General features: G+C 42.9%; 1 protein-coding gene across 1 annotated transcript in view; it reads right to left on the bottom strand.

The window, feature by feature from the left end:
- Positions 1–12,486, bottom strand: part of SNX9 (sorting nexin 9) — a 177,616-nt gene extending 165,130 nt beyond the window's left edge. Inside the window, exons 1-2 of the mRNA XM_006868478.1 lie at positions 12,440–12,486; positions 11,808–11,874 (exon numbers count right to left, since the gene is read on the bottom strand). Coding sequence (XP_006868540.1) covers positions 11,808–11,874; positions 12,440–12,486 — 114 coding nt within the window. The remainder of the gene's footprint in view (positions 1–11,807; positions 11,875–12,439) is intronic.
- Between the last annotated feature and the right edge of the window lie 3,794 nt (positions 12,487–16,280).

The following is a 16,280-nucleotide window of genomic DNA, read 5'->3' as shown; positions in this document are numbered from 1 at the left end:
GTACCGACTTGATGGCACCTAACAACATAGATTTGTGTGTTGGCTTATTTGAGCATCTTTGTTACTTTCACACACAAATAACCAGCTGGTGTAATTAGTGAACAATTCTCAAATGATTCATTGGAACTCCAGTGGAAGTGAGTCAGAACTTCTCCCTCTTCTTCCAACCATCTGTTTCTGAGCTGGTCCAGAAGACTGGGACAGCTCACAGGGTAATTTTCAACCCAACCTCATTCACCCAGCAGTTAGTGAAAATTCCCCCACCTTATGGGATATGGTTTCTCCCCTTTCTACTAGACTGTGGTGTTGCAAATGCATAATTGTGGTGTACACTCAAAATCCACAGAGGAGCCTTCATAGCTGGTCTCCCAAGCAAATTCGGAGTCTGCCCAAAATTGCCCCCAAAGCATGAGTATTTTTGCCAGTCAGCTCTCATTAATTTCCTAGTCCTATTTTCAATGGCTATTTTAGGTCTTCTTTGGTTTCAGGTAACTGAAATTAACGTAAGCAACAATGAAAAAGGAACTAATAGGAAAATTTCTTGGAACCCAGAAGGGAAGTGGAAAGTTCTAGGGACTGTTTCTTATTTCTGTTTTGCTTTTATCAAGATAAACCTCAGAGCAAAGTAGAGCAGTTGACTGAGATGCATGGGAATCTCATGTGTGTCAAAGTTGAGCTGTGCTCCTGAGGATGTTCAATGGCTGCTTCTTTGGTAGACTGCCAGACCTTTCTTTTGAGGTGCCTTTGGGTGGACTTGAACCTCTAACCTTTCAGTTAGCTGTCAAGAGCATTAATCATGTGCACCACTAGCGACTCCTATTAATAGTTGACATTAAATAAGTCAACTATTAATATGCCACAAGAACCCTTTGAAAAAGGTATTTAAAAAAATCTTTTCTGGTATACCTAAAAGGAAATCGAGGTACAAAGAAATCTTGTTGGTCCACTGTCAATCTGCCAGGGCAGCGGTGGGGAACGTCCAGCCCACGGGTTGTATAAGGCCCACCATATCATTTGGTCTGGCCCTGCCAAGGCAACCGCAGTTCCCGCCATCACATTGTTGTTGTTGTGACGTGCCATTGAGTCAATTCCAACCCATAGCAACCCTGCATAGGGTTTCCAAGGAGCAGCTCGTGAGCTTGAACCACTGACCTTGTAGTTCGAATGACTTTGCAGTCTGACACATTAGTCCACAGCACCACACCAGGACTCCAGCCATCACATTAGAGGTGAGTTAATTAAACGTTTGACCAAATATGGTGGTGGTGATGGTGGTGTGCTGTGGAGTTGGTTCTGACTCATAGCAGCCCTGCATAGGTTTCTGAGGCTGTAAATCTGTACAGGAGCAGAAAAGTTCATCTTTTTCCCATGGAACGACTGGCAGTTTCGAACTGCTGACCTTGAGGTTAGTAGCCCGACCCCTAACCACTATGCTACCAAAGCTCCTTTGACCAAATCATAGCAGGCTAATTGTTAAGTTGATAATTTTATATGGCTCATGAATGATGTTATAAATTGTGACAGAAAATCGGTTCCCCTCCCTTGTAATAGGGACTGGATTCAGAGCCGAGACCCTCACCTTCACCAGCTTGTCTCAGGTGGGTATGGATCAGGATGCCAGGTGAGAGGTCACCTTCTACTGTAGGCAGTATCTGTCTGAGCACTTCCCGTCAGTGATGACGGGAAGAGAAGGCGATGCTTCTGTTTGGGGCAGCCTAACTGAGAGCAGATGATTCCCTTTACTGAGGTCAATCGGCCTCTGAAAATTGCTTGTCCCTGGGGGCCAGTCTCCACCTCTTGCTGCAGGATTGCCCTTTAGACATTTGTGGACCCGAATGAAGATACTGCTTTGGATCTAACATCTTAGATTTGCTCAGCTGTCCCTCGGGTTTTTCAACCAGGAGGCTCCCTTCTTCACAGTGTCCCTCAGATGGCCCAAGTCATCTGCCTTAGTCTCCTAGTGCTGCTCCAACAGAATTCCCACAAGCGAAGGGCTTCAAAGAACACAAATGTGTTTTCTCACAGTTCTGGAAACTAACTGTCCAAATCAAGGTCTTGTCTGTGAGTCTGTCTTCTAGTGTTGGCGACTCACAGAGATTCTTGGAGTTCCTTGGAAGATGAGGACCTGTCTTGCCCCTAGTTTCCTGTAGCTCAGGCATTCCTTGGCTACAGTGCTCTGTGCTGTCCTTTTTGTGTCTCTGTCTGTCTCTTTTAGAAAGACAACACTCAAAGAGATTAGGACCCACCCAATACTGGCCTGTTTTCATTTCCAAACTGGATCATATCCAAAGGTACAAGGGCCAGGAGTTCAATACATATTTTATGGGATCCCAGTTTAATCCATAACACAACTTTTGATATGACAATAAGTTATTTATATTAGAGCACAGGTGCCTGTCCTTATCAGATCCAACACCTATCCCTTTTAGCACTGGACAGCCAACCACAAAGTCAACAGTTCAAATCCACCTGCTGCTCCTCAAAAACCCTATATGGGGTCACTATGAGTCAGAACTGACTTGATGACATTTAACAACAACAACAACAAATGTTCCCTCTGCTACCCAGAAAAAAAATCATACACAGCACTATCTACCGGCAAATGTAATTTTAAAACAATAAATATAACATCCTAGCATAATATTAGGAATAAAAGTAAAGTCATTTATGATTAAATAATACATCAACACTTTGACACAGCTACACTTGAAGACAGAATGAAATGGCTGTTTGCACCTGTTAATAATAAATGTTTGGATTCGACAGAAGTGAGAGGATCTGAAGTGTGTCCATAGAAAAGGAAAGAGCAAAGGCAATGAAGAGTAGATATAAGGATTTCAAAAAATAGAGGTAAAAATCATATGAAGCTAGAAAGAGGAAAATAACCTTAGTTGAGGTCCTGACCCATGCTAAAACAAATTATAGACTGGAAATTGCAGAACTATGGTATTCTCATGGGGACCTTATTGGAAAATGTAGTTTCACTTCAAAACAAATTCCTGCCTTATCACATGGGACAAACTAGTGACCAAGCTCATGGAAAACTTTCAATCCATAGATCTGTGCTCCAATTACTAAGCTTCGGAGATTGTAAGCTTCAGTAAGTGATTGGCAGTGGTGGTGGGGGCGGTGTTGATGGATTTCATGACCATGACATTTTAAAAAACTCTGTGTTTCTGTTTATTCTGTTGTTGTAAAGTGCCATCGAGACAGCTCTGACTTTAGTGACCCTGTATAGGGTCTCCGAAGCTGTAAATTCTTCTGGGAGCAGAGTGTCTCATTGTTCTCCTGTGGAGTAGCAGGTGGGCTTGAACCAACGACCCTGTATTTAGCAGTCCAGCGCTTATTCCGGTGAGACTAGGTTCCTGTATTTCTCCAACATGGCACCATATACAAAGTCTTTTCAGGAGTGTTTTGACAATCCCACTCCTTCTGAGAGAATTATTTGGCCACATCCCTGAATGTCCAGAGTAACTGACTTTCGATCCACACAATCCACTTCCTGACTGTGACATTTTTTAAATAGATATTTATTAGAAGCATGTGATGCAAAGGAAAAGGTTACATCAGTACATGGGTGTCAGGAGAAAGGGAACTTTAAGAATTTGACCATGACATTTTTAAAGACTGTTGTTACTTACTGTGAAGTCAACCTTTATGTGTAGCAGAACCAAACGTCCATTGTCCAGTTCTTGGCCATCTTCACGACCGCTGTTGTGTTTGCATCTATTCTTGTGGCTGCTGTGTTGAGCCATCTCACTGAGGCCTTCCCTTGTTTTCTGCTGACTCTGCTTTTCCAATCGTGATGTCCTCCTCTAGCGACCAGCCTTCCTGATGACGTCCCAAGAAAGGGAGTCAAAGTGTTGCTTCGATGGAACATTCTGGTTTCATTTCCCCCAAGACTAATTTGCTCATTCTTTTGGTCACGATACACTCCACATTCTTGGCTAACACCAGAATCCGAGGCATCAATAATTCTGTCTTACAGACCAGTTCTTTCACAGGGCATCCCTCCAGTTGGGTTTGTCTGATGTTTCGTCAGGTATCGTTTCCAGGTATGCTTTTTGGCAGGAAAATCACTGAAATCCTGGTGAAGGCATCGCTCTGTGGGCATCCCAGGTGGTACATGATACCAATTTGTTTCACTACAGGTGATACGACCTTTGGCCGTGAGTAAAGCTTTGCTTTCCAGGGTCCTCTGTTGTAAGGTTATTCTTTTTCCATTAGTCATTTTAGACTGAAAAGATTCCACTCCTCCTCATACTTATCACTCATTTTGGGGTCCTGGTAGGGCACTGTGGGATAAGCACTGGACCAAAAGATCTGTTTGAACCACCAGGTTGGCGGTTCAAACTAGCCAACCACTCCTCAGAAACCTTATACAGGGTCGCTATGAGTTGGAAGCGACTCAATGGCACTTAACAACAGTGACATCATTCATTATGGGAATGCAGAGGCTCCGTACTATAAGCACTGGGCTGTGAACTGCAAGGTCCATTGTTCGAGCCCGCCAGCCTCTCCGTGGGAGAAATATTAGGCTTTCTGATCCCGCAAAGATTTTAAAATCTCAGAAACCCTATACAGGGTCAATATGAGTTGGAAAGACTCCATGCTACTTAACAACAACAACAGCTCATTCATTATGCAACGGCATTCAACTGTGTGGATCATAACAAGCTATGGATAACATTGCAATGAATGGATTTCCCAGAACACTTAATTATGCTTATGAGGCACATGTACAGAGACCTCGTTCAAATACAAGGGGACACTGAATGGTTTAAAGTCAGGAAAGGTGTGTTCCAGGGTTGTATTCTTTCATCATACTTATTCAGTCTGTATGCTGAGCAAATAATATGAGAAGCTGGCTTACATGAAGAAGAACGTGGCATCAGGTTTGGAAGAAGACTCATTAACAACCTGCAATATGCTCATAATACAATATGCTCGCTGAAAGCAAAGAGAAGTTAAAATACTTACTGATGAATATCAAAGACTCCAGACTTCAGCATGAATTTCACTTCAATGCAAAGAAAACAAACGTCCTCACAACTGGGCTAATGAATAACTTCATGATAAATGGAGAAAAGATTGAAGTTGTCGAAGACTTCATTTTGCTTGGTTCCACAATCAACACTTACGGAAGCAGCTGTCAAGAAATCAAAAGATGTGTTGGATTAGGGAAATCTGCTGTCAAAGACCTTTTTAAAGTGTTAAAGAGAAAAGATGTCAGCTTGAGGACTAAGGTATGCCTGACACAACCCATGGTATTTTAAATAACCACGTGTGCATGTGAAATTTGGACACTGATAAGTCAGACTGTGGAAGAACTGATGCATTTGAGTTATGGTGCTGGAGAGGAATATTGAAAGTACCATGGACTTCCAGAAGAACAAACAAATCTGTGTTGGGAAAAGTACAACCAAAATGCTCCTTAGAAGTGAGAACGGTTAAGACTTTGTCTCTCATACTTTGGACATTTTATCAGGAGGGACTAGTCCCTGGAGAAGAGCATCATGCTTGGTAATGTAAGGGTCAGCAAAGAAGAGGAAGACCCCCAATGAGATGGATTGGCACAGGGGCAGCAGCGATGGTCTCAAATGTAACAGCATTCATAAGGATGGCGCAGGACTGGACGGTGCTTGGTTGTGTTGTGCATACGGTTGTTATGAGTTAGAACTGATTTGATAACAAACACCTAACAACAACAATGAGTATTATTAAGGGCTGGCAAGTTGGTTCCGACTCAGAGAGACCCTTTATAGGGTTTCTGAGGAGGAACTGATGGGTTTGAACCACTGACCTTGTGATTAGCAGTCCAGTGCTTATCCTCCAGCGTCACACTAGGAGTCCCACTCTATGGTACCTAACAACAACAACAATTGTAGTGAGGAATAAAAAGGCAATGCTTGATGCTGTCTCAGTTAACAGAGTTCTTTTATGGAGTGCAGCCTTTGAATAAAGTCTCTGAACTGTGGTCACTGCCTAGCACACTGTCCAGTAAGTAAAGTTGCATGAGTGAAGTAATGAATGTATCTGTGAAGTGTGTAACAATAGTGGGTAGATGCAGTGCTTACCAGCACGTGGTTCTGTTTCCCTTCCTTGACATCAGGAATGCTACAAGTCCTTTCCCCTTTGTGGTCAGGTGGGGTCATTTCATCCACAGAATGTGGGCAGGACAGGCTACTGGGTGAGGGGACAGGAACACCCCTGAGGTGTGTTCTAGTTTTTCTGCCCTGTGGAGAAAACCAAATGGTTACAAGGTCCAGTTGGCACAACTACAGGATGGAAAAGATTCTGGCAGCCTGGCCCCCCATCCAGCCCACCTCCCCTCCCGCCCCTACCTGCAGACCTATAATGGATTTCTTGTGAGCGACAAGTATAACTTTGTCACCACAGAGAGTTTTTAGATTGACCTGTTTCTGTAGCATAAACCAGCCTACCCCCTGTGATCCCTTTCTTCTCTAGGTTTACAAATTACAATTTAAATTGAAAAAAAATGACTTTTCCTTCTAATAATCCAAATACGATCCAGTTTACAATGTAAACAAATGTCAGTGTGAGGTTTGTAACAGAAATAGCAACAAGCATCCAACTTAAAAATAGACAATCAACTTGAGTAGACATTTCTCCAAAGAAGATGTACAAGAGGCCAAGAAGGACATGGAAGGATGCTCGAAATCATTGGTCCCTGAGGAAACACAAATGAAAACTACAATGAGAAAGCTTTTATACCCACTGGGATGGTGTGACACTGTAGGATAAGCATTAGACTGCTAACTGCAAGGTCAGTGGTTCAAACCAAAGCAGCTGCTCCTTGGAAACCTTACAGGGTCATTATGAGTTGAAACTGATTCAACGGCACTTAACAACAACAAGGAGACAATGAGACAAACAAACCAACAACCACCAAAGCAGAACATAGTCAGTGTTGGCGAGAAGGTGGAGGGATTGGAACCCCTATTCATTGCTGTATGAGGGTGTAGTCACTGTGGGTAACACTGGGAAACAGTTTGGTGTTTCCTGAAAAACAAAGGAATTGCCATTATTGTTGATGTTATTTGCTGACAGGTTGGCTTTGCATGAAGCGTTGTCCATTCTCACAATAGTTTGCAAGTTTGGGCCCATTGGTGCAGTTACCTTACCCATCCATCTCACAGAAGGTTCACCTCTTTTCTGATGACCCTCTACTATACCAAAGAGAATTATCACATGACGCAACAATTCCGTTTCTAGGAATACACCCAAGAGAAATGAAACCACATATGTACGCAGAAACTTCGGTACCAATGCTTGCTGTTGTTGTTAAGTGACCTCGAGTCAGTTCAAACCAAAGTGACTCCTTGTACAACCGAACGAAACACTGCCCGGGCCTGCGTCATCCTCACAATTATCACTGTGCTTGAGCCTGTAGTTGCTGCCACTGTGCCAATCCATCTCTTTGTGGGTCTCCTCCTTTTTCACGGACCCTCCACTTGACCAATCATGACCTTCTCCAGGGACTGGTCCCTCCTGATAAAACGTTCAAAGTATGAGAGATGAAATCTGGCCATCTTGGCTTCTAAAGAGCATTCTGGTTGTACTTTTTCTAACACAGAACTGTTTGTTCCTTTGGTACCTTTAATATTTTTCTCTAACACCATAACTCAAATGCATCCATTCTTCTAAGGTCTTCCTTATTCATTGTTCAACTTTCACACACATATGAGGTTATTGAAAATACCATGGCTTGGTATTTTGGGGTAAGGGTCAGGTGCACCTTAGTCCTCAAACTCACATCTTTGCTCTTCAACACTTTAAAGAGGTCTTTGGGTCATTAGGCAGCAGATTTGCCTAATGCAAAATGTCATTTGTTTTCTTGACTACTGCTTCTATGAATGTTGATGGTGGATCCAAGCAAAATGAAGTCTTTGACAACTTCAATCTTTTCTCCATTTATTTTGATGTTATGTATTGCTCCAGTGATGAGAATTTTTCTTTTCTTTACATTGAGGTGCAACCTACCCTGAAGGCTGTGGTATTTGATCTTACATTAGCATTATTCTTAATGACCAAATGGCATATACTGTAATGGTTTCTAGCAATGGTATATGCTATAAACAACTCAAGTGTTTTTTCAATGGATGAATGGATAAATAAATTGTGGTACATACTTGCAATGGAATATTATTCAGCCATAAGAAGACAGGAGTACTGACACCTGCTGCAATTTGGCTAACCCTCAAACACATTATGCTAAATGGTAGAAAATAGACAACAAAAGTCACATACTGTATGATTCCACTTGTATGAAACATCTCAACTAGGTCAGGAGCCCTGGTGGAACTGTTGGCTAGGCGTTAGACTGCTAACCACAGAGTTGGAGATTGAAGCCCACCAGCCACTCTACTGGGAAAAGATGAGCCTATCTGTTCCTGTAAAGATTTAGTCTCAGGAACCTTGTATAGGGATCTTGGTGTATAGGGATAGTGTTGTAAGGTAAGCACTAGATCACAAGGTCAGTTTGAACCATGAAGTCAGTGGTTCTAACCCACCAGCTGCTCCTTGGGAATCTATACAGGGTCGCTATGAGTCAGAACAGGCTCAATGACACTGAACAGTAACAGAAGTTGGGATTGACTTGCTGGCAGTGGGCTTGGGTTTTGGGTCCAGAATAGGTAAACCCATGGAGAGAGAAAGCAGATTAGTAGTTATCAGGGAGTGGGTGGGGGTGGGGGGCAGGGGACAGATTGCTTAAGCACAGGGTGTCCTTGAGTGATGAAAATTGTGACATTGGAACAAGGTGGTTGTTGCACAATATTATAAATACATGAAATGCCATTGAATTGTTCTCTTTGAAATGGTTAATTGTATGTTGTGTGCATTCAACCTTGATAATAATGATCATGAGGAAACATAACTATGAGAATAAATATTCATATAGAGAGGAATTCATAGGGGAACGCAAGACCACAATTAAAAAGTAATGAGTTCTAGTGCTGGGTGGTGGGGTTCTGGTGTGAGACCTTAGGATAAGCACTGGACTGCTAAATGAAAAGTTGGCAGTTCAAACCCACCAGTTGCTCCTCAGAAACCCTGAATAGGGTCGCTTTGAGTTGGAACCAATTCAAGGGCACTTAACGAGAACAAACAATGCTGGGTGTCAAAAACACTTAACCACTCAATTACAAGTCGAAAGGTTGGTGGTTCAAACCCACTCAGCAATGCTTCAGAAGACAGGCTTGGTAATCTGCTTCTAGATGTTCACAGTGTTGAAAAACAACAACAACAACAACAACACAGCCTGTTGAGCAATTCTACTCTGCACACATGAAGTCACGAGGAGTCAGAAGGAATTGGACTGAAATTTAAAAATATTGAGGATGGTAAAATGGTGTCTCATGTGCTTCAGACGTGTCAGAGGGACTAATTTCTGCAGAAGGACATCGTGCTTGGTAAAGTGGAGGGTCATGTTCAACAAGAGGGATTGGCACAGTGGCAGTACCAGCAGGCTCAAACACAATGACCATTGTGAGGCTGGTGCAGAACCAGGCAGGGTTTCGTTCTGTTGTGTATGGGGTGCCATAAGTTGGTACTGACTCGATGGCACCTAACAACAACAACCTTAGCAACATGGCTTAACAGGTGCAGAGTTTCTGTCGGAGGTGATGAAAAGTTTTGGAAATATACAGTGATGATGGTTTAATAACATTGTGGAAGTCATTAGTGCCTCTGAACTGTATGTTAAAAAATGTCTAAAATGGCAGATTTTAAGAATCCAGGAATGGCACTGTAGGACAAATCGACTGTAAGGTCGGTTTGAACCGCAAGGTCAGCAGTTCAAAATCACCAGCTGCTTCTCGGAAACGCTACACAGGGTCGCAATGAGTCTGTATCAACTCAACAGCACTTAGCAACAAAGCATATACTTTATCACACACAAAAAAATGAGTCCCCTCTCCCCCCAAACTCCTGGAATTTAAGTTGTCCTATTACCAGAAGTGAATCCATTCCTGAAACCTCAGCTTCTCACTTCCTTTAGTCCCACCTTGCCACTTCTCCAAGTCTCACTTCCTCTTTAAAGACAATTACTGACTTTGTTCATCAAAAACATTTAGAGGTTCAGAGATTTTTTTCATGGATTGAAGTGTGTCCCGTCAAAAACAGATGTTACGTTCTGACCCCCATTACCTGTGAATATGACTTTGTTTGGAAATAGAGTCTTTGAAGATGTTATGGGATGCTATGCAACACTGAAGAATAATGATGAATTTATGAAACACCTCAAAACGTGAATGAATCTGGGGGACATTATGCTGAGGGAGATAGATCAATCAAAGGGTCAAATACAGTATGAGATGAGTATTATAAAAAGTCTCTAAGAGGCTATTACTCTAAAATATGGACTCCTGGTGTGGTGGTGTAGAGTCAGCACTGCACTGTGAGCCACAAAGTCCACAGTTCAAACCCACCAGCTGCTCCTTGGAAACCCTATGTTGTTATTAAGTGCCGTCAAGTCAGATCCGACTCATAGCGACTCTTTATAGGGTTTCCAAGGAGCAGCTGGTGAGCTTGAACTACAGATGCTGCGGTTCAAACTGACCTTGCAGTTCAGCGCATTAACCCATAGCACCACACCAAGACTCCTGGAAACCCTATACAGGGTTGCTATGTGTCGGAACTGACTCGAAGGCACTTAACAACAACAACAACACTAAAAGAAACATTCCTTGATGCTCCCCTCCTCCTTTGATGGAGTAGTGGCAGTAGTGGTTGTTAGTTCCTGTGGGGTTGATTCCGATTCATGGGACCCCATGTGTGCAAAGTAGGGCTGCTTCATAGGGTTTCATGTCTGTGACTTTTTGGAAGCAGATTGTCAGGCTGGTCTGCCAAAGTGTCTTTGACTGAGTTTGAACTGCCAACCTTTGGGCTAGTAGCCAAGTACTTAATGGATTGCACCATTCAGGGACTCTTACTGGAGTAGTAGCTGTTGTTGTTGTTATTAAGTGCTGTCAAGTCGGTTCAGACTCATAGCGACCCTGTATAGGGTTTCCAAGGCCCTAAGTCAATGTGTGGTGTCGTTATGAAAGAGAAGCAATGTGGCCACAAGACACAGAGAGAAGACAGCTATGTGGAGACAGGGGTAGCGATTGGAGTAATGTATCTACAAGCCAAGGAATGCCAAAGATAGCCAGGAGCCACCAGAAGCTGAGAGAGGCAAGGAAGGATCAATGCTCACCAAACTAGGATGTAGAATATTGTCCATCGACCTTGGTGTCCCCTGAGACCATGGTCCTGAGCCTCCAGGTCCAATGACTCATCCCGTCAAGGTGTTTGGTAATGTCTAAGAAGTTTCCATAAACTTGCTTTCTGTATGCCCTACCACATTCGTGATGTATTTGCAGCAAAGGTGAATGTTGTTGTTGTTAAGTGCCAGGATCCACAGGGGTGGGGACACAGAAGAGTATGACACAGGACCTGATCCACCACCTGTCTGTGATTGCTTGCTGTGGCTATGAAGCCATGTCATTGTTACTTTAACTGTAAGTAGGGTCACCTCTGGCGGACAAGTTTAGCAGAACTTTCAGACTAAGACAAGTTGGGGAGAAAGAGCAGACAATCTTCTTTGGAAAGTTAGTCAATAAAAACCCTATGAATCACAGAATATTATCTGAGATTTTTGACTCTCTTACTTTGACGTGGTATCAGAAAGGACTGATCTTGGAGAACGATAGCATGTTTGGTAAACTGGAGGGCCAGAGAAGGTGAGGGAAGCCCTTAATAAGGTGAATTAACACAATGGCTGCAGCAATATTATACAGACTCACCAAACCATCCGTCACGAAGATGGTCATGAAGATGGTCACGAAGATGGTCACGAAGATGAGCGAAGGCCTATCACACATAAAATCACACGGAACTAGAGTGATTCAAAGAGAAACACAAGGAAATGATGGCAGATTGGGGAGGAATCAGGAACATAAACAGCTGAAGGCATTGTGTTCACACTGGGGATCGAGAATATCCAGTGTAGTATTCATATCTCCTGGAGTCCTGGTGTGGCGCTGGGGCTAATGCATCAGACTGCAGTGTCACCAGCTCCCCAGCTGCTCCCTGGAAACCCTACACAGGGTCGCTATGGGTTCAAATCAGCTCAACGGCACTTCACAACAACAATTCATATATCCACCGACAAGGACTTGGGGTTGGAGAAATGAACTCCTCAGCTATCAAGGCATGACCTTGTATTTTGAGGCTGAGAAACTGATTTCCAGTTGCCATTTATCACTGATTTTAATGTCATTTGGAAAGTGTAGGATGAACAATAGCTGGAAGTTGAAAAGTTGACAGCATCCTTTTGGCAGCAATAAAACCCCGTGCCCCCCCCCAACTCCGAGGCCCCCACTGCCATTGAGCTGTTTCCAACTCATAGCGACCCTAAATGATAGAGTAGAATTACTCCATCAAGCTTCCAAGGCTGAAATGGTTACGGAAGCCAACCGCCATGTTTCGCCTGTGAAGCTGGTGGTGGTTCAAACCACTGACCTTTCTGTTAGCCGAGCAACTAACTGCTGTGCCACCAGTGACATGCTTAAGTAATTATGTAAATACCCTTTGAAGAATTAAGAATAGTTAGGGGTTAATAAAAACTTGGTGCAAATATATAAGGACTCAACTACCAGTAGGAAGATGGGTGTGTGAACCCACTTAGAAGAGGCCAGGTAGACAGGCTTGGTGATCGGTTTCTGGAAGGGCACAGCCTCAAAAACTCTATGGAACAGTTCTACTCGGCACACAAGGGGTTGCTGTGAGTCAGAATCCACTCAGCAACACAGGGAACTTTGCTACCTTTGAATTTCTAGATAACTCAAATTAAGTATTCTTGGAAGTTGTCAAAGACTTCATTTTGCTTGGATCCACAATTAGCACTCATGGGAGCAGCAGTCAAGAAATCAAATAACGGAGTATTTCATTAAGCAAATCTGCTGCACATGACCTCTTCAAAGTGTTAAAGAGCAAAGTAGTCACTTTGAGGATTAAGGTGCACCTGTCCCAAGCTATGGTATTTTCAATAGCTTCCTAGGCATGTGAACGTTGGACCACGAATAAGGAAGACTGTAGCAGAATCTGTGCATTTGAATTATGGTGTTGAAGAGAAATATTGAAAGTATAGTAATGGACTACCAGAAGAACAAACAAGTCTGTCTTAGAAGAAGTACAACTAGAATGCTCCTTAGAAGCAAGAATGGTGGGATTTCATCTCACATATTTTGGACATGTTGTCAGGAAGGACCAGTCCCTGGAGGAGGACATCATGCTTGGTAAAGTGGAGGGTCAGCGAAAAGAGAGGAAGACCCCCAACATGTTGGATGGACATAGTGGAAACAACAATGAACTCACACATACGATTGTGAGGCTGGTGTAGGACGGGGCACGGTTTTGTATTGTGCATAAGGTCACTATGAGTCAGAACCAACTTGATGGCACCAAACAACAACAGGTTTCAATTATTTTCAGTGAGGTTAGATTTCTGCTGGATGATTTGTCCCCAGATTTGTTGTTAAAGAATTTCTTCACAATTACTACCTGTAAGTATCCCTTGTATTGACTGGAAATTTTAGTAATGACTACCTTGGTGTGGTGCTGACTTCCAGCTAAGAGACTGGGAAAAGCACACCCATTCTTGCCTCATGCAATGCCAGAGCTTGTTCTACTGGAAAGATCCAGTGTTTCCCTGAAGTGGGCTAATCGCCAAATGCTCCGAACCAACTCCCAGTTTGCACTTGGGTGTTGTAACATCTGCAGGTGGTGCCAAGAAGTAAGGTGTGCCACTGCCAAGTGCTGGAGAAGTATGTATTGATGAAGACAGGAATGGAGTTTCAAAAACGCTAATGAGCATAGTCATGGTTCTCCTTTATTTATTTCAAAAAATATTCACTGAAAACCTATCACTGACAAAACATTTTCCAGGGGATGATGGTTTATGGTCATTTAAAGTGTTCTCAGTCAGTCCAAACAGGAGATTGACTACATAGTCCAAGAGGGATCTGGGTGATTCTTTGAAGCAAGAGACTATATTCATTTCTTTGCTTCCCTATTAAATCCAGTGCCATTGTATCAAATCCCACTCAGAGTGACCCTCCAGAAGAGAGTAGATCTGTGCCTTAGGAGTCCAAGGTTGCCATCTTTACAGAAATAGACAGTCCTATCTCTCCCTCCTGGAGTGGCTGGTGGGTTAACACCACTGTCAACAACTGGACCACCATGGTCCCTTTTTTGCTTGGGTATTAAAGCCAAACCCAAACTCATGGCTCTCAAGTCACTTACAACTTTCAGTTGCCTCCATTGTTGTTGTCAGGTGCTGTCTAATCGGTTCTGACTCCTAGTGACCTTCTATAGGGTTTCTAAGGAATTACTGGTGGGTTGGAACTGCCAGTGCAGTACTTACCTTACAGCCAGCACCACACAAGGACAGACTAAAACTACCTCATGGGGTTTCCAAGACTGTTATATCTTTTTCTTGCAGGACTATTGATGGGCTCAAATCACTGACCTTTTAGTCACAAGCCAAGTGCTTAGACCACTGTGCCACCAGGACTCTATGCTCACTATTAGGTAAGGTAAACAGCACTAGATTGCTCACCTAAATGTAGGCAGTTCAAACCCATCACCTGCAACACAGGAGAAAGATGTGGCCATCTGCTTCTGTAAACATGTACAACCTTGGGAACCCTAGGGGACAGTTCCACTCTGTCCTAGACGGTTGCTAAAAAGTTGGAATCCACTTGATGGCAGGGGCTTTGGTTTGGGTTTTAGGAATTCCATTACATGTATAAGGCATTGTACCTCAATGTAAAGAAAGCAAAAATCCTCACCATGGAACCAATAAATGACATCAGGAGAAATGGAGAAAAGATAGAAGTTGTCCAAGACTGCATTTTGCTTGGATTAACCATCAATACTCTTGGAAGTAGTGGTAAAAAAATCCAATGATGTATTCCATTAGGCAAATCTGTTGCAAAAAACCTCTTCAAAGTGTTCGAGAGCAAAGATATCAGTTTGAGCACTAAGGTGCACCTGACCTAAACCATGATCATATTAATAAACCTCATTATATGTGAAAGTTGGACAACGGATCAAGAAGACCATAGAAAAATTGATGCAGTTGAGTTATGGTGTTGGGAGAGAATATTAAAAGTACCATGGAGTTCAAAAAGAGCAAGCACATACATCTGTGCTAGAAATACAGCCAGAATGCTCCTTAGAAGCCAGGATCGTGGGACTTTGTGTCTCATACTTTGGACATATCATCAGGAGGGACCAATCCCTGGAGAAGGACATCATGCTTGCTAAAGTGAAGCATCATCAAAAAAGAGGAAGACCACCAAGGAGATGGATTGGCACAGTGGCAGCAGCAATGTGTTCAAGCGTAGCAATGATTATGAGTTTGGTACAATACCAGGCAGTGTTTCATTCTGTTGTGCATAAGGTTGCTATAAGCTGGCACTGATTCAATGACACCTAATAACAACAACAAGAAGTTTCTTTTGAATGGAACAGACAACAATGATAAAAGATTATCATCAGTAATTCATACTCATTGAATTAATTCAATCCGCATGTACAATTTGGGAATGATGATGTAGCTATGATGTCACAGACATTAAGCAGCATAAATTAGCACTACGGGAGTCTGAGAGATACTCCTTAAAACATTTTCAAATAGAATCTGTCTGCAAACAAAACAAAATCAAACATCAGGCACAGTCTTGTTAAATACGAGCTATAACACGGGTAGCTATATGCACACCAATGTTCATAGCAGCACTATTCACAATAGCAAAAAGATGAAGACAGCCAGCCTAAATGCACATCAACTGAAGAATGGATTAACAAATTTTGGTACATATACACAATGGAATATTATGCTACCTTGAAGAACAGCAAGGAAGCTGTAAGTTATCACATAACATGGATGAACCTTGAGGACATTATGTTGAGTGAAATTAGTCAGTCACAAAAGGAGAAATACTGTATAGGACCACTACTGTAAAAGATAAGAAAAAGAACCCATACTAAAGGGGGGGTGGGATTCTTTGCTGGTTACTGGAATGTGGGGAGTGGGGTGATGGGAGGGAGGGGAAGGTGGAGCACAGGGTAGGGAATGGACACAGGATAGTTTGGGTGCTAGGGAAGGGTGCAATACACAAGAAGGGGGAGGGGAATAGAAGAACAAGGTGGATGGGAGAACAGTTAAGCAGGTTTGCATGGGCTAAGTGGGACAGAGGCAAATAATGATG

Source organism: Chrysochloris asiatica, unplaced genomic scaffold (assembly GCF_000296735.1).
Source record: "Chrysochloris asiatica unplaced genomic scaffold, ChrAsi1.0 scaffold00117, whole genome shotgun sequence".
NCBI lineage: Eukaryota > Metazoa > Chordata > Mammalia > Afrosoricida > Chrysochloridae > Chrysochloris > Chrysochloris asiatica.
The sequence above is the reverse complement of the archived record's forward strand: the minus strand, read 5'-3'. Positions and strand labels throughout refer to the sequence as shown.